The sequence below is a fragment of the Aphis gossypii genome, chromosome 2 (assembly GCF_020184175.1).
Source record: "Aphis gossypii isolate Hap1 chromosome 2, ASM2018417v2, whole genome shotgun sequence".
NCBI lineage: Eukaryota > Metazoa > Arthropoda > Insecta > Hemiptera > Aphididae > Aphis > Aphis gossypii.
This window is the reverse complement of record NC_065531.1, coordinates 64,380,305-64,408,147: the sequence shown is the minus strand read 5'-3', so window position 1 is coordinate 64,408,147 and position 27,843 is coordinate 64,380,305. Positions and strand designations below refer to the sequence as shown.

The following is a 27,843-nucleotide window of genomic DNA, read 5'->3' as shown; positions in this document are numbered from 1 at the left end:
GCCGGAATTCCTAAAGTTTAAGTCGTCTATTCATCGTGTTTACACTTTACACCGCACACCGCACAACGCTCTGCTCGCGACGGATAAAATAATATATATAATTGTGTCGAGTAATATTAATACTATGTGCAGAGATCGACGGCGGCGGTAGCAAGAGCAAAGTTTATTTATACCGAGACGGGCAGTCATGGGCGGAGCGAAATCCCAGCGAAGAATCACGTCTCACGGAATACATGTATATGGTGTATATATAGGTACGTATATGTATTTATATTGTTCGTATCGAAATGGCCTAACGAAAATAATGCGCGGAATAAATGTGTGTGTACTGTGTCGAGCTCAGTGCGCGAGTTTTCGCCATACGACCCGCCATGTTAATGAGCGCCACGATGACCATCGAGAACAGGTAAAACGCCATTTATAGAGGAGGTGCTGGTGTTTTCTTTATGCACGGCAGTCATAATACGTATCGTATACATTGGGTGGGTGTATAATATATTAAAATACAGTTTGACAGATATAGGTATTAATAGAATCGTGTATGTGGTGTGAATAACGGAAACGAATTGCACGCGAATGTGTGTGCGTGTATTGTTATTATTTTTTGAAAATTAGTTCGCGAAAATGCAACACGTTAAACCGTCAGCGAAAGGCGACCCGCTGTGTCCGCTCGGATTCCACCCTCAAGTCCGTTGGCCGACCAGATGCAAACGGTGTTTCAGGTGAACTATTATATTTGTATTACCTACTAATATAATAATAATAATAATATATTAATACCATAATACCATATATACCTATACACTTTGTATTTTCACATATATTTAAAATATATTATATTATATTATATTATCATCTTCCTGGCGACGTGACAGGATTTTTAAAGTGAAGAAAGTACAAAAATTGCATATCTACTATTTACCGTATAACCTATATAAAAAAAATTGTATGCATGTATATCAAACGCTATAGGTAGATGCTTAACATTTAACGGTCAAGTGTAAAAAACAATTAAAATTTACTGGGAAGAAAAATACTATCAACCTTTCCTATAGAAATTACTAAAATACATTTTCAACTTTTCCATCAATAAAAAATTATTATTGGAAAAATTGATTTTAACACTTGCTTTTTTACAAGAGGTGAAGGCCAAATACATTAATTTTAATAGTTTTATTATTTTTACGTATAATGTAACCATATATTTATTTATGTATGAAACACCAGCGGTAAGGAATTGTATATAGGTTTGTGAATCTTCAATAGTTTAGCACCTCCTGAATTTGAACACTATATTTGCGTCAATGGTTATAGAGAGTATCGAACCCAGTACCATTGATTAATTTGATTTTATAATAGACTTTTCTATAATCCTTACCTAACCTATGCTTCATTCAATGCGCTAATGTATGTTTGCATACTTCATAGTTATAGTAGTTTATAATCAATATATTGTATTCATTATTTTGAATATCGAGTTTATTTTGTAGTTATATAAGCTATTTAGATATTAATATTAAGCAGACTAACCTTTTGTAATTCTAGAAGACAATTAAACAAGCTATAGGTACTACTTATTTAAGGTGCATAATATTAATAAGTCAAAGTATAATATATTATATATACATAGTCTTAAATAAATGCAAAATATCACATAGTGATCATTGATTAAATTTACGTGATTGAGATTGGTACCTACCTAGATGGTTTTAAGTTTAAATAATTTAATATTTTAATCTTTTTATCGTAAATATTTTCTAATTTGATTGTATATATAACCTATAGGTATGTATAATATATACTCTTATCAATTAATACATGAATACATATTCTGACTTTTTGAAGCATTGACAATTGGTGTAACGATATACAAGTCTACAAAACAAAGAGATAATATTTTGGAGGTACTTTACTACGGATTTTTAGTCGGTAAACATTTATTTACAAACTAGATCCAAATCAAAATTATTCCAAAGAATCAGTAAACATTCATATTCTTAGACCACCATCATGACAATAACGATTCCCATCACTTCTCAAAAATAATTTCTTATGATTATTACTTTTTTAACATTTAGAGAATAGGTAGGTATATTTTAATTAAATGAATAAAGTTCGCTTTAATAACTAAGAGGTACCTATTATAGATTTCCATATAATATAAACACAGCCGACAGACCACAGGTCGATTAGGTTGCAAAATATTATGTATTATTTTATTTAACTGAAATCGATCAAATATAGTCTTAACACTCTTAACCTAGTAAATAACAAGGAAGTAGAACATTTTACCACATTACAATTTTCCAACTAAAAATGCTATAAAATTATGCTATGGATTTGCAATACCTCCGCCACCCCCTAACCTCTCTATATTTGCGGCAATGGTTATTACATATGAGAAATTGTATTACTATAGTTGTAAATATTTTATGTACTACAGCCGAGTTTCGATAACTCGAATTTCAAGGGAGGTAAAAATTAATCCAACTTATGCATTTTTTGAGTTACAAATATTGCATTGAATATATAAAAGTTCCCTAGGGACAAAAAAAATCGAGTTATCAAGACTCGACTGTCTAAATTGTATGTATGTACTTTCTATACACCTTTGTTGCCCATATATCAGTTACAAAAATATCGATATTATAAGACTAAATAACACGCAAAATCCAACTATATAGAAAGTATATTAGAAACTAGAAAGTACCTAGAGTCACTATAAAAATAAAAATGTCTAAAACAATATATTAAATTGAAACAAAATATGCTTGTATGTGTTATGGTGATTAATGTAATATTTAACTAAATCTAAAAACCTATGTAGCTATGTAAAATAAAAAAAACTACCAACAATTTGAAACCACTCGATCGAGATGCTAATTTTTAGCCATTTAAAAAAATATGTGTTCATAATATTATATATGGACTAACCCTAATCAGCAAGCTGCAAGCACTTCTCCAATTATGACTTTGCGCGTCAAATTACTTATAATATTAAATACATGTTGAAGTACTTACCTATGTATACCTACCAATTGAGTATTTGAGTATTGAAAATGCAAATTTTGAAATCTTTCAAAGAACTACATAAAACTCATTTGTATGTATATTTATTTTTAATTATTTAGACGATTTATATTTTACTATTTATTTTATACTGAATATATAAGTATACACAATTAAAATATGTTATATTTTTTATTGACTTTTTATATAAAAATATGAGTACTTATGTATTATAGGTACCTACCTATCATAAAATAATATACATTATAGAAGAAAATTATAATCAGTCATCAATTTTAGAATTAAATAAATGTTTTTTAATTATCATACCGACAATTAAAAGATATCTACCAATTCAACTTTCTGTTCTGAAAATATATGGCCTTTTTTTACGTACATTTTTCTATCCGGAAAGACTATTTAAAATTAAAGTTGTATTTTACATTCAACACTATTTATATTTCCAGGGACTATAAAGATCATTCTAACAGGAATAAGGATAATGGAAAGCCATCACTTAGAAAAGATGATACTACATTATCAACTCCATCTTTAAATAACGAGTTTGTAAACCATTTTTATAGTTACTTAAAAAATATAAAAAAAACCATAATTATTAATTTAGGAAAAATGAATCAATAAGTTTAAAAAATATGTCATCAGATATGATAACAAGCAATAGTAAAAATTATTTTAAAGTAGACAAAGGTTGTGGATCTAGTCGAAAGACTACATCATGGACATCAACGCCAGACTTGACAACACTTTCAGACAGTGTTACATCTCATGTTGAAAAATTAGAAGGTAATTAATCTTCTAAAAGTAGTTCTTCAGTAGGTACTGTGTAATTAATTATAATATTATTTGCTTTTATTCTAGATGATGAACAAGCAATTCCAGAATACACGGTCCGTAGAAGAACAAATCTTTCACGCAAGGATTCTGTGGATTTACATAGTCCAAGAAATAGTTACAATGGAGATATCGCCCAATATACACCGGTGCATGTTAATATCATCATAACAATGTTAATATTCACTTGGGAAGTCAAAATTTCACAAAGGTTATAGTTTTAAATTGATTTATTTTAGATGAAAACAATGCCAAATGATAAAAATATGTATAATGATGACGAAGAAGATACTATTAGTTTAGCTGATTCTGATACTACGACTGATACTTACGCCACTATTATAAATGAAGAAGATTTACATGTGAGTATAATTCATTAATAATGCAACTTAATGTGTAATTTTAGTCAATTAGGTAATCAATGAAAGTGAAAATCTCTACAATAAAGTTTTAATTTTAGGATCAAGTAATGAATTTAAAAGCTGAATTAAAATTGACCAAGGAAAAATGTGAGAAAGCAGAACGAGAAAAGAGTGATATTTTACTAAGACGACTAGCATCTTTAGATACTACTCCTACATCTCGTACAACAGCTACTGAAGTAAAAACAAAAAATTATAAAACAAAAATAAATTCTAATAACATTAATTTTGATAGTTATTGAAGCACCAACAAAAAATTAATGATTTGAAATCTACTTGTGAAAGTCTCAGTGATGAAAAGAGAATACTTACTCAACGTGTTCATGAATTGGAAATTGAGCTCAATAAAAACAAGAATACTAAAGTGAAGTCAGACGATGTTCAATTGATTCGTTCTAAGTTAATAGCAGCTGAAACTAAAATTGAGGATTTGACAGAAGAAAACAATGATTTAAATAAAGAGATACATAATATGGAGCAAGAGATGAGAGATAATTTTCGGTACCTATATTTATGTGTAATTTAGAATTATTTTTTTATTACTTAAAGTAGTTGTAACACTTCATAATTATTAGGTTAAAATAACAGATATTGTTAACTCCTATAAGCTATGACCATTTTTTATCCTGGAAATATACCACTAACTACTAACTACTAATAAGGCACTAAAGGTATTTAAAAAGTTGTGGTATATAAGGGTAGATAATTATTGCCTATACATAACTCCTTACAAATGGTCGTGCTGCTCTGCTGCAGCTCACAGACAAGTATAATATAACAAATTTAAGTATTGTTTCACCAAGATTTCCTAATCTATAATTCTATATTGTCATCAATGTTACCTATCGGTTAACTTTTAAGTATCCACAATATTTTATATTAATTTTTTCTTATAATTAAAACATTTTATTTCAATACTAATTATTAGTGATTATTAATGTAATGTTATAATTTATTGTTTATAATTTATTTTAGATTCTGAATGGGGCTAGAAATGAAAATTTTTTCTTTTTGTCTTGACGTTAGATACTTTAAAAGCAGTAAAAATGGTTTGATTTTTAAGGGAATGTGTCCTGTAGTGAATCTTATTTAATGTATTAAGAAAAATGTGTTATTTGAATATGTTTAATTTTGAAGAAGGTATCAACAAAATCGAGAATTTTTATGTAACACCTAATTTTGATAAAAGTGATTTTATTTTTGTTGTAATTAAAAATAAAAACCTATGTGCTTGAAATTTTCAACAAATACTCAGATTAGCATTTAAAACACATATATAATATGATTTTCATAATATTTTGTCTTTTTTCTGCTATTTATATAATTATGTAACATATTTATATTTTACATTTTCAACATTTTTTTTTATCTTCCTTTGATAACATTTTGATTTGTGAGTAAAAAACTTGAAAATGTATTACAATCTTCCTCATAAGTTTATTTACATAAATTATAACCTAGGTAGGTATTTGTTACAATTTAAAAAAAAAATCATAGAAACATTAAACATTTCAATATAACTTAAATTATAATTTTTTATACACATATAATATTTAAAATATTTAAATTAACTTTTAGTTATTTATACCGTGAACCTATTCATACTGGTTTATGGTACAGTCTAAGTTAATAGTTAATAATATTCAATAAAATATATTTTAGTATATGCAAACCTGTTTTTCGTAAAAATAAGCTCAACTTTCAATATTACTAATTTAAAATAATATAAAAACAAATTAATAGCAATTTGAATACATATATATTAAAATATCTGATATGTTATCTAAGATCTCAATTGTTTGTTATGGTATACAATTATGAAAAGTACTTGGAAATTTTTCTTTTGAACTGTCCAGAATCTAAATTAAGTTGTTTAATAAGGTTAATACATTTTTAGTAGATGATACTAATGAGTTACATTTTGTTTAGGTATGTATTTTTTTTTTTTTATTCGCTATTAAGTAAGAAATGCAATTTTTTTTTAAATATATCAAGAATATTCTATTTAAATTAAAATACAAACACTTATGTAAAATATTTTGAATTAAAAATTCATATTTTAGAGAGGAGCAAGATAATGAATTTATTATGCTAAAACGAGAATTTGACCAAGTTTCAAAAAATTGTCGAATTTTAGCATTTAAATTGAAAAAAGCTGAAAGAAGAATGGAAGAGTTAGATAATGAAAAAATTGAAAATGACAAAAAAACTAAAGAGGTAATTTATATAAATACTAATACATATTATTATTGTTGTTATAACATAATATTATATTCACAGTTAATAGAACGATTACAAGGAGATTTAGAAAAATCTGAATCAAATGTATCACAAGGGGATCAAAAAAAAAGACCTATGTTGGGCATGATACCTAAGTCTGCATCTGGAGAAGTATTAATTGTTTATGAATAAACAAAAAAAAAGTATTGTATTTTTATTATTTTATCATAACTTATTTAAATATTTAGAGAGTTTCAAGAGAGTCATTAACTCGAGGTGATTCCCAAGAAGATCCTGTTCAACTTCAAAGAGATTTACAAGATTCAATGGAGAGAGAAGCTGATATGAGAGAGCAATTAAGATTTTCTGAAGAAGAAGTAATATTTTAGAATTAATGTTGGATTTTTAGCCAACATAAATCTTAAAATACAATTAATACAATAAAATAAAAATTGTAGGCTAAAATGTTAAGGAACAAAGTGAGTCGTTTAGAAGAAGATAATGAGTCAATGGTTTTGCAACTCAAAAAAATGGCCACAAAAACAAGTAAATATTAGATTATTAGATTATACTTTTCTTTAAATTAATAACAAAAAAATTGATGTATAGGTTATCGTCCTACAAATATCGCCGATAGAGATGAGGGAATTTCAGATGTTGAAGATGCAACAGAGCTAAAATTACTTCTTGAGCTCAGTGAACAAGTAATTTGTGTATTATTTTATAACCTAACTACTGGTGTATAAGTACTAACAAGTTTTTTAGATAATTACAAAAATAATACCCTTTTTTATGAATAAGTGATTTACTAGTTTTAGTTAAAACATAAAATGCTTTAAATTATAGGAAATTACAGTACTAAAAAGAAAATTAGAAGAATTTGAAGTAGAAAAGGATCAATTGAAAGCTAAAGTTTTAGAATACCAAACAAAACTAGCATCCAAAAAAACTTACAAACCAATATCAAAACCAGCCCAAACCAAGGTAATGTTAGTACCTAGTTAAAGTATAAGCCATTAATAATAAAATATATATAATAATTTTTGTCATTAGACTAAAGAGGTTAAAGCAGATTTTGACAAGCAAACAAAGGCTGTTAAGCAGTTAGAAATTAAAACAATGGACCTTGAAAACCAACTTAAGGTAAATTAGTAAAATTCTTATTAAGATAAGTTTTTTTTTAAATGTAAATTTCATGTGTAGATAGTTAGGTTTTTTTTTAAATTTTTAATATTTACTTTGAATATTTTTACATTATATATTTATGTTTATCTCCCACAATGTTATTTTATTGATCTTATTTATTAATATCTATAGAGTGAGAGACAACAGATTGAAAATTTAAAATCAACACATAAAAAAGAAATAATAAACAAAGAAGAATTTATAAAGAAATTACAAGAACAATCAAATGTTGAAGAAAATAAAAAAATTATGGATATTCAAAATGAATTTGAAAAAAAAATAAAAAGTAGATGCAATATTTACTTATTAGGTAGTCTTAATATTTTAATGTTTATAACAATTTAATTCTTTACTAGGAATAGAAAATGAAATGTTGATTGAGCGAAAGAATTACAAAGATATTTTAAATAAATATGATGTTTTGCAAAAAGAACAAATAGATGCTAAAAGTAAAATGGCAGCAGAAAAAGAAAAACTACAATGGTGGGTATAAAACCTTTAATATGTAACACAATTATCATAATTTTATTTTTTTTTAGATAATATGATTATTAGTTTTATTTTATTATAGTAGGTACTGTACTTTTGAAGAACCTATTTAGATAATAACTATATTATTTTTTAGTTTGTTAGAAAGTAGAAAAAAAGATACATTAAAAGTTGAAGCGGAGTTAAAATCATTAAAAGACAAGTACAACATTTCTATTGATTTATGGAACAAAGAAAAATTGGAAATGCAGGTTAATTTAAATCATTTAGATATTTTTATAAATGTTTTTAATTTGATTATTTTATGTTGTAGAAAAAGTTAAAGGATCTAGAAATAGCTCATTCAAATGATTCTTGGATAAAAGAGAAGGAAAATATGAAAAATAATTTGGATGAATATTTAAAAGAAATAAGAACATTAAATAAACAATGTAGTCAGTATACAGAACAGATAGAAAAACTTAAGAAAGATGTAAGTAAAATAATGTAGTACCTATTTAATTATAATAGTATATCATAAAAGATAATGGATTTGAATATTATGTTTTGTTTTCAGAATGAAAATTTACAACGAAATTTAGATGATTTTGAGAAGGTTGTCAAAGTCCAGCATAGTAGGTCAATGGAGACAGAATTACTAGAAAAAAATTTAAAAGATATGAAAATAAAGTTGGTTTTGATAGTTTAGGTTTAGCGATTATTTTATTTTTAAGTAATGTAATTAATCTTGTAGGCTATATAATGAAGAACAAGCTAGAAAAACAGAAGTTGCTGCTTTAAAAGTACGCTATGACAATCGCATGTCAGTTCTTTCTGAAGAGTTAAAAAATAGTCAGTTTCAAACACTTAGGTTCAAGAGAGAACGTGATTCATATAAGCAAATGTTGGATTCAGCAGATTCTAACCATCAGAAAGGAAATTATAAGGTTCAAAATAATGATAATCAGGTACTTAAATTTGTATGGTTTCGAGTTTTCAGATTTGGGTAAAGGGTAAACTTTTATTTATTTAAACTGTAATTTTTAGAAAGAAGAATATCACATTTTACAGCAACAAGTATCTTGTATGGAAGAACAACTTTCAGAAGCAAGACTTGAATGTTCTAGGTTAAAAACAGAATTAGTATCAGAAAAGTCAGCTTGGGAAATAACAAAATCAGAAATGACATCTTCTATTAATAAAGTTTGTTTTTCATAATATTACATTTTATGTATAAATTAATTATTGGCATTTTAGTTGGAAGAAGAACGACTATTAAATTCAGGAAGATCTAAATTAACAGGTTTGAAAGCTAGAATGGAGCTTGCATGGCAAAAAGAACGAGAAGAGCAACAACGTCTTTTACAAGAGACATCAACATTAGCTAGAGATCTAAGACAAACATTATACGAAGTAAATCAAAATATAATATACAGTATGTAATTATATGTATAAGATATTATTTAATCATCAATTAATAATGAAAGGTCGAACGAGAGCGAGACAAGGATCGTTTGGAATCAAAAAGACGTATTGATCAGCTTACAAAAAATATGGAAGTTGACCAACAAGAAAATAGGAAGAAAACTAATGAGGTTGGATTAAATTATATAAATATAATATACATTATAATAAATATAAAAATTATATCTATCTATATATATTCAAAATATAGATAAATAATATAAATAAATATAGATTGATAATTAAAACAATCAAACATAGGTAACCAACTGTTATTCTATATTAATTTAATCGTATTTACATTTAATAACAAAAAGAGTATATAATTATGTATTAAAATTAACTAATATAGTAATATGTTAACTATTATTGTTATTAAAGGCTGTCCACATATATATGTATTAATATATATATAATATATTTAGCACTTTTTGATATTAAATGTTCATTTTTAATACAGAAAAATTAAACAATTATTATTATATAGTCATTTTTATCATAATATATATTAGATGTTTTTTAGATTTAAATATTTTATTAACAAATTAAATTATTAAATACTATTCAACTGTGGAATATATTTACCTATACAATTTTATTAGAATTTGCTTAATATTTATTGATTTAGTTAAAAATATTTGAATAGTTAAATAATTATTTATATATTAATTAGATGCAATGTGATCTTATGGATTTGCGAGATGCTCATGCAAAATTAAGAACAATAAATGAAAAATTAAGAAAAGAAAAAGACAAAATAGAACAAGAATGTGAATCATTAAGATTATGCAATGTTCGGCTAAGAACTGATCCTCAGATTGAGGTTAAAATTAATAATTTATCACAGTTAATCAAAAGTTTAACTATAATGGTAAATGAAAACTATGAAATGACAAATAAATCTATAAACTCGATAAATGCACCAACACCACCAGCTAGAAGAAAATCATCTACATCTAGAGAAGCATCACCAGATTTAAATTCCAATCAAGTACTAAATAACAACAATAATGAAAAAATTAAACAATTATTAAATAAAGTTAATGAGGTGACTAAAGAATTAGTATTAAATACAAATCAACCTGATATTCGATCAAAACGTGCAGTATTTGGAGTCAGGTAAAATATATTGTTACTAATTAGTTTTTAGTAATGTCTTAATTTCATTCAAAATATCTGCAAATAATTAAACTTAATTTTAAAGTTAATAAAAAAAATAATTATTTAAAAATGTAATTAACTATTTATAATACTATGAAGATTAATAATAAATATATTAAAAAAAATAATATTTAAACAATATTATTAAATAATTTATTAATGTGTGGATATATCATAATTTTAAACCTATTATTGGTATAGATAAATTACTGTAAAAATAGCTATTTTAACAAATATGTAAATTTTTATTTATTTTTTTTCAACTATATACACATTTTTCAACTTAAATTATTTTCCTGGTCTTCCTGGTCTTAAATTAATGACAATCTAGGGCACATTGAAGTTAAAGATAAGCTCATAAATAGTAATAATTAATTTAATATATAGGTCGTCATCAACTGAAAATGATTTCAATGATAAGCCTCCAATAAGAGGTAGTTTGTATAGAAAAAGTCTTTCATTAGAACAAAATTTTGGGAATACTGATCAAGTGAGTTAACATATAAATAAAAATGAGTTAATTAGGTCAGATAATACCTATTTAAGATTTTAAAAATGTTAGGATATATGGAAACGAGATGAACGCACCCAGTCAAGAAATAAACTTATTAAACAACCAAATAGTTTTGACAGGTAATATTTTTATGTTTCTTAAGTTGGTTTTTTTTTTGTACATGATTTATAGACACATTAGTTGATTTAGTTAGCTATTATAAAATCTAATATAGATATTATTTTTAAATGGTTTTTAGTCATTTAAAAATATTGTGTTAAACATCATTAAAACTCACAGTACCAACTTAAAGTTTAACACTTAAAAATATTTTTGTTTAAATATAAAAATTAAACAAGCTTTTGAGTTTTTAGCCAACAATCAAATAGTTCTTCTAAAAGTGATATAGTAAGCGGAGAAAAAACTAAGAAAAAAGGACTTTTTGGCAAACTAAAGAAGTTAACTAAAAGTTCCAAAAGCTTTGACAATGATAGCGATTTGGTATGTATATTGAATGCCTATTTATAGTTTTAAATTTTTAATTCTTATTTTCATTGTAGTCCTTTAAAAGCAGCTCCAGTATTTACAATATTGATGTATCTTCTAGTAAAGATTCTAGAGGGAAACTTAATGATGTATTTAAACCTTCAACATTACCCAAGTAAATAAAAATAATAATAAATATGCAGATTGGTAGGTATATTAATAAATACTTGTTGTCTTTTATTGAACTTAATAAATGCAGCTTAAAGAAGAGAGCAATGTCTCCGTCAATATTTAGAAGATCAGAAAGTTCAAGGACATCTCCATCGCCTTCAGTACGTTCAGATGAATATGAAGAAATTTCTTAGATAGTTATTAACAATAGTAAAATGTTTGCAGTAGTTTATGGTCTGTTGCATGTAAGTGCAATTCAATTTATTACATTTAATCATCTATATTCTATATTATTAAAGCATTTGCATTCTTTACGTGATATACTTTACATTTATATAGTAAGAATAATTATTATTGTTTGTTTAATGTTTTTTTTTTTGAATGAAAACAATTTGATTTTAATTTTCTCAATAAGCTATTAGATATTAATGACGTTTTTGTTGTGTATGTTTCACTTTATGTAGCCAAGACTAGCGGTATGTGATAAATATAATATTACAATTTAAGACATTAATTATGTTCTATATTGTGAACATATTATTTTTTATTTGGACTACTTGATTCTTAATATGCGGAATATTATTTTGATTGTGTGGTAAAATGAAAAATAAACAGGATATGGAATTTTTTTTCATAAATTTAAAATCTTTTTTAACATTCGTGTGCATAATTAGTTTGTTAAATACGCTATATTATTAATGTTTTAATTTAAGTGAGAAAATAAATTATTGTTTTATAAAACAATAGTCACATGAACATTAAATTATTAAAATATAAGAAAGTATATTGTATACAGCTATAGTATATATATTATATTATATATAAACTGGGCAATTCTATTATTTAAGTTCACTTAACATTTTCAAAATAATTTTTTTTTTTTTTTTTACATAAATCTTGATCAATACTACAGTATTTACAATGAGGTAATGTCACAAGATTGTGGTTTGTGTAATTAGTATTGTAAATTTGTATATTAAAGTATATTTTGATGTTCATTGATTATTTTAGCATAAAAAATTGTTTTTTTATTTTTAAGAGAATATTGAGTACCTATAATTGAATGTGTTTTGAGAATATTAGCAAGGTTACAATAATATGCAACACAAGACAAATTATCCATTTCTAAAACACTAATTGTACAGTACTCACTGCTAGGTTAGGTTTAGCTAGCTAGGTTACTACTTACTTTATCATTGTAAAAAAATTACTAATATACAATAGCATAACAATTTGTATTATAAAGGATAAACTATAATAATCAAATTATATTATGATAATATTAAGTCAGAACCATAAACAGAACATATTCAGAACCAATGTGGATTGATCTACCTTCCACAGAATAATAATAGTAATAATCAGCGTACGATTGTTTACATTCCCTTGTTTTAACATTTTTAGAGTTTTGTTTAAAATATAAAGTAATACTTATAGGAATATATTTAATGTATTTTAATTTAGAGCTAGATTAAAATTTAATTAACTAAATATATTTATTTTGATACACATGTTGCTAAATTTAAAATGAGTATATCATTATCAGCTATGGTTAATTGGAGAGAGTTTTTGGCATTTACTCGTACATAACTGTGTATATAAACTAGATTCAGGGGCCTACTAGTTCAGTTCTACAATTTTTTAACCCCATCCCTGAGAATTATATATTATTTTTTAAACCTTAAAATTCAGAACATAGTTATATTATGTTTAGATGAACAAATAACATGTGTAATCCATACAACTAATATAAACTATAAATATTTAAAAATCATAAATTTCTCATTATAACACATAAACTGCGCATCATATTTAAGTATGTTTGTTATGACTAAAAAAATAGGAGTTTTAAAAAAATAATTTAAAAAATTGTATGACTTGTAGACTTATATAGATATACATATAGAATAGTACTTTTAAGATACAAATAAAAAACCAATAGTTCAATTGTCACACTTTTTTCTTCTTTTCTTTTTAAATCACTTTAAATAGTTCTTGAAAATATGATTATTCTTCAAACGAATCAGGCAGTTTAGATGTTATTTAATATTTAAAGTTTGTTTTATACCTCATATTATTTTTTAAAAGAATATTTATTCATAAGTTAATTGATTTTATCAATAAACAAATAAATAAGTCTAATAAATATTTTATTACAGTTATATAATTATGTTAATTATTTATATTACATCAATGAATAAGTTCATTGAAATAAAAGAAAATATAAACTATTGAAATATATACAGAATATATTTCAGTATTATATTACATATGAATTATACTTAGTAAGATATATAGTTTTCACAATTTCCATATACAACTTTCTAAAACATTTATTATAGCTACAATTCATTTTTAAAGTTAATTAATTTTTATTACAGTTTAGTTCCATAGAATGAATGGTTTGGTCCTTTTCCATATTTATGCCAATCAATTCCAGTAACTGTAGGCTTATTTGGTAAACATTCAAGGCCCTTAAAAATAAAATTTTTGATAATTTATCATACAATTTTGAAATAGAATAAAATATTACTTGTGCCTTATATGGATCACCAGTTAATTCCCAATCTCTAGCATAATATCTTTGAAGCCAAGGTTGACTAACATCACGTTTGTAAACCTAGAATAATAAATTTGAAAATTGCTTTGTTATATAATCCAATGCAAATCTATGCTATTTGTTAAGTATATTTGGGACAATATAAAAACATATGTTAGATATTAGAATTTTATACTTAGAATTTGGTTACTTTTTACTTTAAAAGTTTAAAATGCATAAAATATATTGGAAAAAAGCAATATGAGACCCTATAAGCAGATTTAAAACATTCCAGTCATTAAGCAAATATCACTCATTTGTAGGGCTATGAATTAAATGCACTAAAAAACCTTAAAAAATGCATTAAAAAGTCAAAAAATGCAATATAAAATGCCAAAAATTAAGTATAAAGTGCACTTAAAATGGTTTTTAATTAATTTTTTTTTATTTTATTGGTATTATAGGATATTATACATTAGTATATTACATTTTACATGCATAAAATTGTATTTATTTAATAAAAAAAATTAATAATAAAATTGTTGATTGAATTTGAATCTTGCGTAAAATTTTTTTTTAAATTTTTAAAATTGTGAAAAACAAAAAAAAAGGTTTTCAAAGATTAATGGCGGAATTTAATTAAAAAATACTGAAGAATGAAAATTATGACCTACAAATGCAAAATGAAAGTTTCATAAATGAATTAGTAGTTACATTATTCAAATTATGTACTAACAAAAAAATTGTGTACTGTGATCAGAATCTATTTATTTATTTAGATAGAATTTTATATAATATATTAAATATGAAAAATCGGTTTATTTACTGTGGAAAATCAGATTATTAGCTATAAATAACAACACACTTTTTCGTTTTTTATTCTACGGAATAAAAATAAATTAATACATTTCTAAAATATTGTGTATTGTATGATACCTACGTAAATGTCTGTGTAAACATCCATTATATTTTATTTATGATCATAGATATACAGCTAGCCATTCCTATTTATAAATGGATTGATAAATCAAAATGTTGTCCCCCCTTGAGAATTTTTCTATGGGCGCCCTTAGATCAGCTAGTTTGTCAACTAGGAAATCTCTGAGCCATATTCGCTTAAGTCTCCTTATAGTATAACCTAGAAGGGAGTTTGAGAATAGCTCAGAAATAAGGGGGTTGAATTGATTGTGGAGTCTTTTAGAATTTTTTAGAGTTGTTTTGCAACTTCTCTAACAAAAGGTATATGTAGGTCGGTATGAAGAGTGTTATTAGAGACGTATAGAGGAGCATAAGTGACATCAAAGTATTTTTGATTGAATAACTTGTATTTTGTTAATGTTTATTTTTTTGGCATCTCCCTAGAGTTGGATTCTGTAGGTCCATATTGGTTTAAGTAAAATATTGAATAAATTCATTTTAAATTTTAGATGGAGAGGAAATCTATCAAGTAGAAATATTAGATATTTCTACAGTCCTTGATATGATTAATTCAAAATTATATCAATTACCCTATTATTTATCCACATTACGACATTATATTTCTTTCACAAATGCAATATTTTTTTATAAGAGACTAAGAAATGCTAAGAGATACTTACGTTATCGTAAACTAATTTATTCGACAGAGAGTTGATCTTGTCGGGTATGTTTAACAGCACATATACGATGATAGCGGAAGGTAAGGCTTCGTACCACATTTTGAAGTCACTCCGATGTAAAAACGGCGTGAAATTTGGAAAACTCGTCTTTCTCGTCCGCGGTAATTTTTTTCCAACCCGTATCGGCCGTATCCGATTATTTTTTTAATATTTTTATCATAACAAAAAATAACCTGAGACGGCGGCGACCTCGGGCTAAGATAAGGATCATATGCTTGACCATGTTGGCCAACCAAATGTGACCGTGGCAGCTGCAAAACGCAGCTGCCACGGCCCCGGATCTGATCATCGGCCCGGCGGCCGCACTGTTTATCTCAATGGCGTTTGTTTGTTTACTGGCCATTCGCGATTGGCTCTGAACACATTAGCTGCTCAAAATGTACGGTGCGTTTTTTACGTTTCCGACTCGCGTTTACGGCGATGTTCTAAATAGTAAATAGTAAATAATAATAATAATTTCCCGGCTGATGCCGACGCCGAAAGTTTTTTAAATTTTATTTTATCAATATTCACTGGTCCGCAAGTCTTGTTCGTGTATCGTTAACAGCGCCGACGTTTTTGGGTTTTTTATTTTTTATACCGTGGTTTTTTGTTTTCGTTCGTTTCCCACGGTATTTTCTTCAACGGCTGGTCATGTGCAGCCAGTAACACTATCAATATCCCAGTTCACCGTTAGTCGTACGTATGTATTTTTGACGGAGTAAACGTCGCCGAAACCTCAACTCCAGTTTTTCGGCCCGCGCTTTTTTTGGGGGGGCTTAGTTAGCCGTACGCCACAAGCACACAAACCGATTACTCCAAGAAGTACCAGTTAAACGTAAGACGCCGCAATGTCTATCACACCGTTCAAGAAACGAGTCTGTTACTATTACGATAGTGAGTATCATTTTTTTTAGTTAAATGTATTGTTAGTACTGATTGTCATTGTCCTATGTCTCCGACACTTAAGCTATATATATGACTACTCGTTTTGGTGTCAGGTCAGCTACAGTTTAATAGTGTTTACTAGGTCTGTTTATTGTCCTTACAAAACCGGCACACAACATGAAAAACTTTATTATGCATGTAATCTGTTAGGGTTTTGGTTTTTTTTTCTATTTGTCCTTGTGCTTCTATATGACATATTCGTCTAATATGAACTGGATCTATTTAATATTGAAATCAATCATACAATGATGAGGTTTAGTACTTAGTTAAGTTGCTAAAATGTTATAGTCAGGTACCTGTTATTATAATTTTCATTACTATTTCTATGCATAGAGAATTAATACACTCTTAAAAATATTACTAGACATTTTTTAATTAAGTAGTCTAATTTTTGTTATTATATTTTAGTCAAAATTACTAAGTTAATCCATTCTATATCTGTAAAAATCTTAAGTATAAAAGACTTGTGAACCAACTGTACCTAGTTAATAATAGTTGATGACTTTAATTACTCTAGATTAAAATTTAATTACGTTTAATTTTGATGATTATAAAATTAAATACAGCCATATTCATTTAACTTGAATCTATATATATATTAAAAATTATCATTCTTTTTTGTTATGTTAAAATTATAAAATTCTTACCCAGATATAAGATTAAATAAAAATTCTAAAATTTGACTTTCCTTGTGTAAAATTGAATATACTCAACAGTCAACATATTTGCTAGCTAAAATATTTATTTCAACTTAAATCACAGTTTTGGTAGGTATAGTTTATTAAATATTATGTTTAAGTATAAACTATAAATATTTTAAAAATACTTGTAGTTTTGACTATAATATTTGTATACAATCATTTTCTAAAGTTTTCTGAAAAAGTGCTTTCAAGTATATTTATATATTTTTTTTTATTAAACATAAAAAGTAGGTAAATAACAATGCAAAATAAATTAATCTTCAGACTATAAATATGTTTGTTTTATATTTTTATTTGTTTAATTGATTAATGATTATATTTAATAGCCAAAAAACCTTTTATTTATACCATTTTACCTTTGGTGTATGTTTGCCATTTGTTCAAATGAATGAATACTGTTTAAATTAATTCTTTCTTCATTTTTAATAAAAATCATTGATAATAATTAAAAATGCTGTATTTTTTTTACTTTTTTTTAATAGTTCTGAGATATTATAAACATAAATTAAAAAAATTATAATTTAAGTATTACCTACTTACTTTTGGTATGGTATCCAAACAAAATGGTTACATATTATATTATACATAGAAAATACCTAGTAATAAAATGCATATTATTTATTTTAAATCTATAAGTACTATTAAATGATTATTTATTGTTATATTTGGTTAATATATACCTTTCCTAATTTAGGTCAGTAAGTATTTTATATTATAACCATAAGTACAAATTTAATGCCTCTGAATTATATAAGTGCTCTGCTAATAATATTTTTAATATAATTAAAAAATGGTCAAGATTTTTGATAGGAAATTTTGACAGAAGTACAATAAGAGATTTAAAATAATTCAACAATGTCAACAGTTTTGATTCATAATATACAGAATTAGAAAATAACAATCATTGCAATATTATAAATTAGTTATATCATTTAAAACTTTATTTCATATTTAATCTATTAATCTTATACTTGTACATACACAATACATCTTTATGAGGTATCATATTCAATAAAAGTTATCAATTTTTTTTATAAACATATTTATATTTAAAAAAGAAGTGTGGTCAAGTGTGTACTGCTCTGCTGTAGGTACATTAGGTGCCGTGTGGATCACTATTATAGTATATAGAAGTGTTAAATTTGAATCAGGTATCATTGTGCACAATGTTCTTTTATGATTATTGTAAGCCAAACTTATGAAAGATATTGTATTAAATTTTCAACTTTTCAGTTACTTATACAAACATTTTTATGAATTATATTTACAAAATAATTTGCAAATATTCATGATTTAACGAATTTTTGTCAATATTTGAACTTCAAACACTAATACAAAAAGTTGTGCCCATGTATTCTTATAATTTTTGAATCATTATAAGACTAACTTATGAGGAACTATGTATTAAATTTTCAAGTATTTTTGGGCAACAAAAATATTTTCATCGCCATTTCAAAAATAAATATTTAAAAAAATTGAAAATTTAAAGTGCCTATAAATAGCTAAAAAAAAAGCCAAAGTATTTAGAAAACTTAACTGTATATAGATAACTCAAATATAAACATTTGGTAAAAATTTAAAGTATTTACAGTGATCATTGATCAGTTTTTGAGTTACAACCAAGGTTACAACTATATAAGAAAAATGTTGAAAACTGGTTTTGCCTAAAATTTCCTTTTTTCCTTCACTTTTGATATCTGAATAATGGATTAAGGATATTCATTTATCCATTGGAAACCACCCTCAAAGTTTGAAATCAAAGCATTATTTCGACAAATAATGCTGTACATTCACAAAAAAAAAAAAAATCAATACATTCATCATTTCATTTAATATCTAAAATAGATATGAATTGTTTAAGTATAAAAATTAAACTTAGTGTAGGGTGCATCTCCTTTAAATGTCATATTTTTAAATACTTATTGTTGAAAGGTAGTTTAGTAATTAAGTTATTGAAATTTTTGAGGTGTTTTTTATCGATGGAAAACTTTTTCTATAAATTTCAAACAACCATTTAATTTAATTAATTTACCATTGTACATTTTTATAGGTGACATAGGAAACTATTATTATGGACAAGGTCATCCTATGAAACCACATAGGATTCGAATGACTCATAATTTGCTTTTAAATTATGGTTTATATCGTAAAATGGAAATATATGTAAGTCAAAATTAATATTAATTGTTGATGATATGTATTTTTAAATTACTTATAAAATCAATGTTTATGATTTAGAGACCTCATAAAGCTACTGCAGAAGAAATGACCAAATTTCATAGTGATGAGTATATACGGTTCTTAAGAAGTATTCGTCCTGATAATATGAACGACTATAACAAACAAATGCAAAGATGTAAATATATTGTCCCTTTTACTTAAACAAATCTATATGTAAACATTATTTAAAAAAAAAACTAAAACGGTTATTTTTTTTACAGTTAATGTGGGTGAAGATTGTCCAGTTTTTGATGGTTTATATGAATTTTGTCAGTTATCTGCGGGCGGTTCAGTAGCAGCAGCTGTAAAATTAAACAAGCAATCAGCAGATATTTGTATCAATTGGGGAGGGGGTCTTCATCACGCTAAAAAATCTGAAGCTAGTGGCTTTTGTTATGTTAATGACATTGTACTTGGTATATTAGAATTGCTTAAATACCATCAACGAGTGTTGTACATTGATATTGATGTTCATCACGGTGATGGCGTTGAAGAAGCGTTTTATACAACTGATAGAGTAATGACAGTTTCATTCCACAAATATGGCGAATATTTTCCTGGTACTGGGGATCTCAGAGTAAGTTAATGAATAGTGAAATTTAATTTTTAACATATTAATTTGTTTAAATTGTCAATGGTTGCAATATTAGTATTTGAATAAATTAGTTTTTATGATGTCTCGTGAATACTTAACTAATGATAATTTTCATAATTCTATAGATTTATTTATATAGTTGTTTAATATATTATGCATAAAATTAATATTTTGATTTCTTATTCATACTAGATTCCTTAAGAGTATAGTACATATAATTTAAAATTTTCTAATATTGTCTGCTAAATAAATTATACAATAACCATATTGAAATATATTCTTTATTCTAGGATATTGGTGCTGGAAAAGGAAAGTACTATGCAGTTAACATTCCCTTAAGAGATGGAATGGATGATGATAGTTATGAATCAATATTCGTACCAATAATTACAAAAGTAATGGAGACCTTCCAACCTAGTGCAGTTGTTTTACAATGTGGAGCAGATTCACTTACAGGAGACAGACTCGGATGCTTTAATCTAACTGTTAAAGGTATGACAGTTTTGTATATTATTATTAATATATAATATTATAAAATTCAAATTTAAAAACTATAAATAAACATTTTTAGGTCATGGAAAATGTGTTGAATTTGTGAAACGTTATGGTTTACCCTTTCTTATGGTTGGTGGTGGTGGTTATACTATCCGAAATGTATCTCGATGTTGGACATATGAAACAGCTGTGGCCTTAGGAGCTGAAATCGCTAATGAACTACCGTATAATGACTATTTTGAATACTTTGGGCCTGATTTTAAACTTCATATTAGCCCTTCGAATATGACCAATACAAATGCTACAGAGTATTTGGAAAAAATTAAAAACCGACTTTTTGAAAATTTACGAATGCTACCTCATGCCCCAGGAGTTCAAGTCCAAGGTAAATTTTATCATTCTCATAATTGTAATTATATGGTTAATTTTCAATATAAATTTCAAGTTTTAAATTAATTATTTACTATATTAATTTTTGTTATTAGCTATCCCCGAAGATGGTGTACGCAATGAGTCAGAAGATGAAGATAATGTTAACCCAGATGAAAGGAATCCACAATCAATTACAGATAAACGAATTGCACCTGATAATGAATTTAGTGATAGTGAGGATGAAGGAATGGCTCCTGGTGTAGGAGGTGGTGGTCGAAAAGATAACAGGTATGACAATTGGTTTATATTATATATAGTATAATATTTATTATATATATATATATATATATGTGTGTGTTATTTTTGTTTTAGATCTTATAAAACTGTTACACCTGCTAGAAAACAAGCACGTTTGGATTCAAATAGGATGGAAGTTGATGAACCTGAATTTAATATTCTTAAAGGTAATTATTTTTAATATGAATCTTTCAACACAAACAAAAATGTGCCATCATACTGCAGTGGCTTAATGCCAATCTTTTAATTCCTATTGTATACATCTTTTTATGTCAACTAATGTGATGTTATTAATTTAAATATCATGATAAAAAAATTTTATATTCCGTTTTTTAGTCAAAAATACATTTTTTAAAGTGCTGTTTACTATTTAGTATTTCAATATAATATTTTGTTTGACAATTTAGCCATTTTATAACATATGATTGCTAAATCTTTTCCTATAAATACTGGTTTTGTATATTATTTAATAATTTATTAATTCTTAAAAATATAATCTAATATACATGATACTACATGCGCATTGCAAAATATTTTTTATATTACCAATGTGTTGACATTTTATTTTATTAGTTATAAAAACAAAACATTTATTTAATAGTATAATATTACTTATAGTGATATAACAAATTGTATTCTGCCAATTTCAGATATTTTTTTATGTTTTAAATGGATTGATAGGTAGATTTTACAAGTTTCTAATAAAGTTAACATGACTTAGGAGAACATCTTTTATATAGTTTTATGAAATTATGTTGCATTTGTTTACAAGACTTAATGTATAAATGACAGTGTTTTAATTAATATTTACTACACATTTCTTGAATTGCATTTATTTTATTCGTAAAATAATTGGTTCAATGGTGTTTTAAGTTAGTACTATCACTTGATATTAAAATATTATCTTGATTATTGTTTTAAATATTTGTTTTAGATGAAAAAGAAGACAAATCTGTTAGTTCTGATGATTCTAATAAAAAGGACGCTGTCAAGTCGTGAATTTATGACAAAAATATATAATAAAATTGTAAATAATTGAAAAAATAAGTAAAACAATGATTTATTGTCATTCATTTGTGTATATAAACTTATATAATTAGGGCGGTATAATGTAATTTAGTAAATTATCTTTTTTATAGTTACTAATTTATGGTTTATGATTGTTAACTCTAATAATAACGCCCTTAGTAAGTTTTTAAAAAAATGAAGTAAGCTGCGATATTAAGTTGAGTATACGGCAAAAGATATTTTTTCACAACATTGTTTCTACATTTTTATATTTAGGTATATCAATTTGTTTTAGATTTTGTATTCATATTAGTTTATTCAGCAGCTGAAACATTTTAAACAAATGAATGTGATGACGGTGTTATATGAATTTTCAACTACAACAAACATTTTTTTATGTTTTGTGGTTATTAAAGTTAACAATTATTATTTTTTTCTTTTTCAAACTATTTTTATCATTACAATATTTAGTAACTTCCGGTAAGTATGAAATGTGTATAGTACAGACTAACATATCTTAATTTTCAATCAAACAAATTTTACGTGTTTTCAGTTTTGAAAACTTTTTTACATAAGGTCTTCAACAAATTTACCAACTCAGCTATTTATAATATAGTTGTAATCCATTTTTTTTTTTTTTTTTTTTTTTTTTATCAAATTTATAATAGTCTTATGTCTTATTAGTTGTATTAATTAGTAAGATCTAATATAAGATAATGATTTTCAATCCTAATTATGTATTTTATTTTGTACTATTAAATAACTATATATATATATTTTTTTTGTATAAAACAAAATAAATAATATTTATTACTTTATTTTATAACTACTCTGTGTTATTTAATGGATTTCATGACATTGGTTGGTATTATTTTTTTATAATTTAATACATTAAATTTAAAACTATTGGACATGTAAAACCAAAACTTAATCAGATATTAGTTATGTTATTCTTTAATTTGTCCAGTTCCATCTTTTCCTTACATTCTATAATATATTTTTATTTTATTTTTACCAGTGTTATATTCTAATATTTTTAATATCCAAATATTCTTCATTTGCTCTTCAAACAATTTAGAGTGGAATGTCTTAATCTATGCATGGAGTAGAATACAGTTTTTGTTGGTTTACTTCAAATAATTTTTAAAAAATTGTTCACACAAATTATCAAGTGCTTTACTACAGCGATCTTAAATGAGCAAATCAATATGAACCTTTAGGTTAGTAAAATCTAGATATGAGCATAAGTCTCATACCATGTAAAATGGCAAGTGTTAAATCTAGACTAGTGCTAATAATATTTTAGAGCCTGATATATTTTCATGTCGAGTAAAGTTTACATAAGACATTAGATTTGAAAATTACTCATACTAGTCTCAAATAGCTGTAGTAAGACTGGCCAATTTTAAAACATTAATCACTAATCAGAGATATAGCATTTACGTAGGTAACCACATGCCCACGTAGGTATCTATTAAAATACTAACTCGGAATAAATTGTTGATTAATGATTATACACTATAATATATTAATATTATAGTCGTAAAATTAAACATCATAGAAATAATGTTTCAATCTTGCTAAAAACTTGTGAACCATAAACATGACACTTCACATTCATATGTGCCAACTAGAAAATAGTCTAAACTATATTATGTCTATATAGGTATTAGCATTGATTATACATGTATAATTTATTAATTTTATATTAAATTTATTTATTATGTATAATCAATGGTATTAGTTTTGGACAACAAATTTAGACTTCAATAGTTAAATACTTAATATTGAACATTTGGACACAAATTTGTTGCCTTTCGAACTAAATATTTATATGTATAATTATTTATATAATTTAATTTATTTTTATTTTGTTTATTGCAAGTATTATTAAATTCCAAAACGCTGTGTAAAATTATTAATATTATAATTTTCTTTACATGGTAAAATTTTTATAATATTTTGAATTTTTGGACTATTTATATTATGGTTAGAAACTTTCGATTTCTTAAAAATTGTCTATTAATGCTGATTAAAAATTATTCACTGGGTCAACATTTTTGAAAATTTAATGCAGTCTCGCACATATTTTTCTTGTATAAATATAAAAATTATGAAAATATATGTGCAATTTTTTATATGCATTTGAAGTTAAAATTTTTACAAAATTTTTCAGTTGCGAAAATATTCTTAAGCTACAAGTATTTTCCGGAAAATCTTCAATTTTTATGCTAGTATATGAAAATTTAATAATTATCAATAAATTGTATTTTATTTTAATGATTTTGATATTTAATATACCTAGTATACCAATATATTATTATTATATTTTTAAATCTCTTATTAGCTGTATTTCAATATTTGTGTAGGTACCTAATAAATATTATCATGAAGTTCAGAAGGCTCTAATTATGTTACACAATTGTTAAAACTGAATGTAGGTATGAGAAAGTGTAGTGCCATTGTGTCGAGGACTCTGCAGTATTTATTTAAAAAAGTCTAATGATGTAAGTCTACCATAACAGTATTATTTCACCCTAGTATATATATTTAAAAAATGCGGAAATATTATTTCCTGGATGACTGCAAGAACAGCACGCATGGAGGTTATTAAAAAGTTATTTTTGTATCCAATAGGTAATAAAAAACCCTACAATGTTCTCAACCATTCATCCGAGGTAAAAATTATTTTCATTATATTTTTATTTAGGTACCAGTAACCCTATATTACAGCTTACCAGTAACTGACTAAAATAAAAAAAAATAAAAATATAATTATGGTGACCTACCTTATTTAGTATTTAATGGTGTAAATTATAACGCGTAGTATCTATAGGCCGTAGGTTGTACTTACATGAAAGTACCTAATACATTTATAAAAATATACATAAAATCTTTAATATAAATAATACAATATAATATTATATATCACTTCTGATTTCTCTTGTAGTCCACCAGCACTAGTAATCGTTTAGGGACGTGCAATTATCGTTGTGTATTAAAAATTATGATATAAAAACACTACGACAGTTAACACGTTACAATTTAAACTAATATTATAGTTGAACATTCCTTCTGTTTGGGTGATTGTACACACTATCGAGCTTAGATCGTGGGTTTTGGCACTCCGGGCCATCTGTTTTCCGCATTAACGCCATAATATAGGATCGATGAATCGTCCTGACGAGTCCACACACTATAAACACATTATAATATAATTATCCGGTCTAAAATCTTATGTTTTGGACAATTTACCTACCAGCTGGCAGCTAGCACTGGAATAGAAACCCGGGTTCTCGCATGTTTCACGTTTCTTTTTAATTTTACAAAATAAAGTACCAATATTATACATAGGTACTGAAAACGGACCTTTTAATTTGTTGTCGCATAATATATCCGTATAACTTTATCGTAGCAGCATTGATGCGATGAACTGCGTTGCAGGTGCAATTGTCACAGTCGATCGACCGTAACGCGTCGTGTTTTTATAAATCTGGCCGATTGTGCGAGAGTTTTGAGTCGGCGAAATGAACGTCGTCTCGGGCGCGCGGATAACCGCTACCGCAGGTCGGCGACCGCAAACGACAGTGCAGACCGCCGGCGGCAGACCAAAGGGCACACGGTAGGACGCGTCGAAAGTACGACGGTGGCCGCGTGTCGGGCGCACGACGAGTTTTGTCGATCGACGACGTCTGCTGCTATATGTATAAACGATGGGGCCTAACCTAACCTATGATGGCGAAGCGACGGAGTTTGGCCGAGACGAGCTGATCACCGTCCACCGGGACCGCGGTAACTACGACCGAGTCGGCCGCGCAAGCCGTTTGTTTAGGCGGCTGCAGGTCAGCCGCGGCGAACGGTGTTTGGCCGACGAAGCCTGCCGGCCAGCCGTTCAGCGAGTTCTGGTCGAAGACAGGGCGACGTCAGATCGTGATTGAAAACTTGGTCGATAACACGTTTTTGAACACGGTAGTGGTTTAAATAATCGTGGGTGCGATGCTTGTTTGTTTTATTGTTTACTCACGTACCTATTATATGGGTATTATAAATTATGTAGGTCTAAAACGATCATATTATTATAATATCATATAAAAATATTACACAATTCATTCATCAGCTTTGTTTTCGATTTAAAATTAATGGCGTGGTGTCTTAATAAAAAAACATATTTAGACATTTGAGTCGAAGCGATTTAAATATAAGAATTGTTCTCGCGAATGGAATTTTTGAAGGGCTTTCATATTTAGACGGCCAGTGTTCGTTTTAAATTAGGGTTCAAAAATCCTGAACAATAAAATGGCAGCCAGCGGGGGTTAAGTGTAATATGCTCTTTTAATTGGACAGATGGTTTGCATTTGTTCTGCTTTCACTACAACGGAAATCCAGTTTTATGCATTTGTATTTAATAAACTATTTTCATATAGTATATATTATATCCACTACGTTTTACTGTTTATTATTTTAGTCAATGTTCACACATAGAAGATACTCGTCATTAAGACATTGAATTAAATTATCAAGCTTATTCCATTAAAAATATGTTTATAATCGAATTAAATTTTACTAATGAATATGTTTTCACGTGAAAAAAGTGCAAGATATTCTATTATCTTTGTATTATCTCGTTAAATTGTAATTACCCAAAACTTAAAAATTTAATTCAATAATTTAATTTAATTCATTAATTTTACCTTTGTTATAATTTGATATTGAAATATTGCGAATTAGATACCGAATTTACCGATTTGGTTACTTATGTTAACAAATCGCCTTATATTGATACAGATGATTTATTTTTTACTTTGTATATTGTTGTACTTATATTTAAGTTTTGTATATTATACATTTATACAGATAGATAATCATAAAAAAAAATGTCTTATAGTAGCAGTAGGTATATTTCAAATTCAAATAAAAGTGGTGAAAATGGCTATTGGTCTAATACAGTGCTTCTTAACCATTTTTGTTATAGGGCCCCCTAAATTTAATGTAAAACTTTCAAGATCCCCCTCAATCAAAATCAGTAGTATATTTAATGTAATTCAAATATGTAGCACGGCCCGCCAGTTGCTCATCTCTGATATAAGGGAATGCATTTAA

General features: G+C 26.2%; 3 protein-coding genes across 7 annotated transcripts; 2 read left to right on the top strand and 1 right to left on the bottom strand.

Annotated features, from left to right (window-relative positions):
* Window positions 1-229: 229 nt before the first annotated feature.
* Window positions 230-12,576, top strand: LOC114119094 (golgin subfamily A member 6-like protein 22). 5 transcript variants are annotated; one of them, XM_050199343.1, is made up of 30 exons: window positions 276-482; window positions 616-722; window positions 3,477-3,572; window positions 3,635-3,813; window positions 3,889-4,010; window positions 4,101-4,223; window positions 4,322-4,462; window positions 4,519-4,784; window positions 6,347-6,500; window positions 6,564-6,674; window positions 6,752-6,880; window positions 6,962-7,049; window positions 7,113-7,207; window positions 7,350-7,487; window positions 7,557-7,646; window positions 7,821-7,974; window positions 8,045-8,171; window positions 8,314-8,428; window positions 8,491-8,649; window positions 8,734-8,846; window positions 8,911-9,124; window positions 9,204-9,359; window positions 9,414-9,569; window positions 9,644-9,751; window positions 10,294-10,739; window positions 11,169-11,271; window positions 11,344-11,414; window positions 11,649-11,775; window positions 11,835-11,935; window positions 12,020-12,576. In XM_050199343.1, exons 1-30 carry the CDS (start codon window positions 447-449, stop codon window positions 12,123-12,125), a joined length of 4,131 nt encoding a protein of 1,376 aa, XP_050055300.1. In that variant the 5' UTR covers window positions 276-446; the 3' UTR covers window positions 12,126-12,576. The 5 variants fall into 5 exon arrangements, 4 of the variants coding, with proteins under 4 accessions (XP_050055302.1, XP_050055300.1, XP_050055299.1 ...); XM_050199342.1 differs by having other exon boundaries at window positions 3,889-4,016; XM_050199345.1 differs by lacking the exons at window positions 276-482; window positions 616-722 and adding an exon at window positions 230-254 and having other exon boundaries at window positions 3,889-4,016.
* Window positions 12,577-14,077: 1,501 nt separating this feature from the next.
* On the bottom strand, window positions 14,078-16,291 carry LOC114119093 (uncharacterized). The gene is made up of 3 exons (XM_027980558.2): window positions 16,069-16,291; window positions 14,465-14,551; window positions 14,078-14,405 (listed from the first exon to the last, which is right to left on the bottom strand). The coding sequence occupies exons 1-3, from the start codon at window positions 16,165-16,167 to the stop codon at window positions 14,307-14,309; spliced, it is 285 nt and encodes a 94-aa protein (XP_027836359.1). The 5' UTR covers window positions 16,168-16,291; the 3' UTR covers window positions 14,078-14,306.
* Window positions 16,292-16,471: 180 nt separating this feature from the next.
* Window positions 16,472-23,569, top strand: LOC114119092 (histone deacetylase HDAC1). The gene is made up of 9 exons (XM_050199346.1): window positions 16,472-17,004; window positions 19,807-19,919; window positions 19,995-20,112; window positions 20,198-20,553; window positions 20,862-21,063; window positions 21,143-21,451; window positions 21,552-21,726; window positions 21,811-21,902; window positions 22,670-23,569. The coding sequence occupies exons 1-9, from the start codon at window positions 16,959-16,961 to the stop codon at window positions 22,732-22,734; spliced, it is 1,476 nt and encodes a 491-aa protein (XP_050055303.1). The 5' UTR covers window positions 16,472-16,958; the 3' UTR covers window positions 22,735-23,569.
* The last annotated feature ends 4,274 nt before the right edge of the window (window positions 23,570-27,843 follow it).

Coding starts and splice junctions, on each gene's coding strand:
- LOC114119094 (XM_050199342.1), top strand. CDS start 447: ATGCACGGCAGTCATAATACGTATCGTATACATTGG. Junction 4,463..4,518: donor CTCGTACAACAGCTACTGAA/GTAAAAACAAAA, acceptor TAATTTTGATAG/TTATTGAAGCACCAACAAAA. Junction 11,415..11,648: donor CAACCAAATAGTTTTGACAG/GTAATATTTTTA, acceptor TTGAGTTTTTAG/CCAACAATCAAATAGTTCTT.
- LOC114119093 (XM_027980558.2), bottom strand. CDS start 16,167: ATGTGGTACGAAGCCTTACCTTCCGCTATCATCGTATATGTGCTGTTA. Junction 14,552..16,068: donor ATAAATTAGTTTACGATAAC/GTAAGTATCTCT, acceptor TTATTATTCTAG/GTTTACAAACGTGATGTTAG. Junction 14,406..14,464: donor GTGATCCATATAAGGCACAA/GTAATATTTTAT, acceptor TTTATTTTTAAG/GGCCTTGAATGTTTACCAAA.
- LOC114119092 (XM_050199346.1), top strand. CDS start 16,959: ATGTCTATCACACCGTTCAAGAAACGAGTCTGTTACTATTACGATA. Junction 17,005..19,806: donor AGTCTGTTACTATTACGATA/GTGAGTATCATT, acceptor ACATTTTTATAG/GTGACATAGGAAACTATTAT. Junction 21,452..21,551: donor CCCAGGAGTTCAAGTCCAAG/GTAAATTTTATC, acceptor TTTTGTTATTAG/CTATCCCCGAAGATGGTGTA.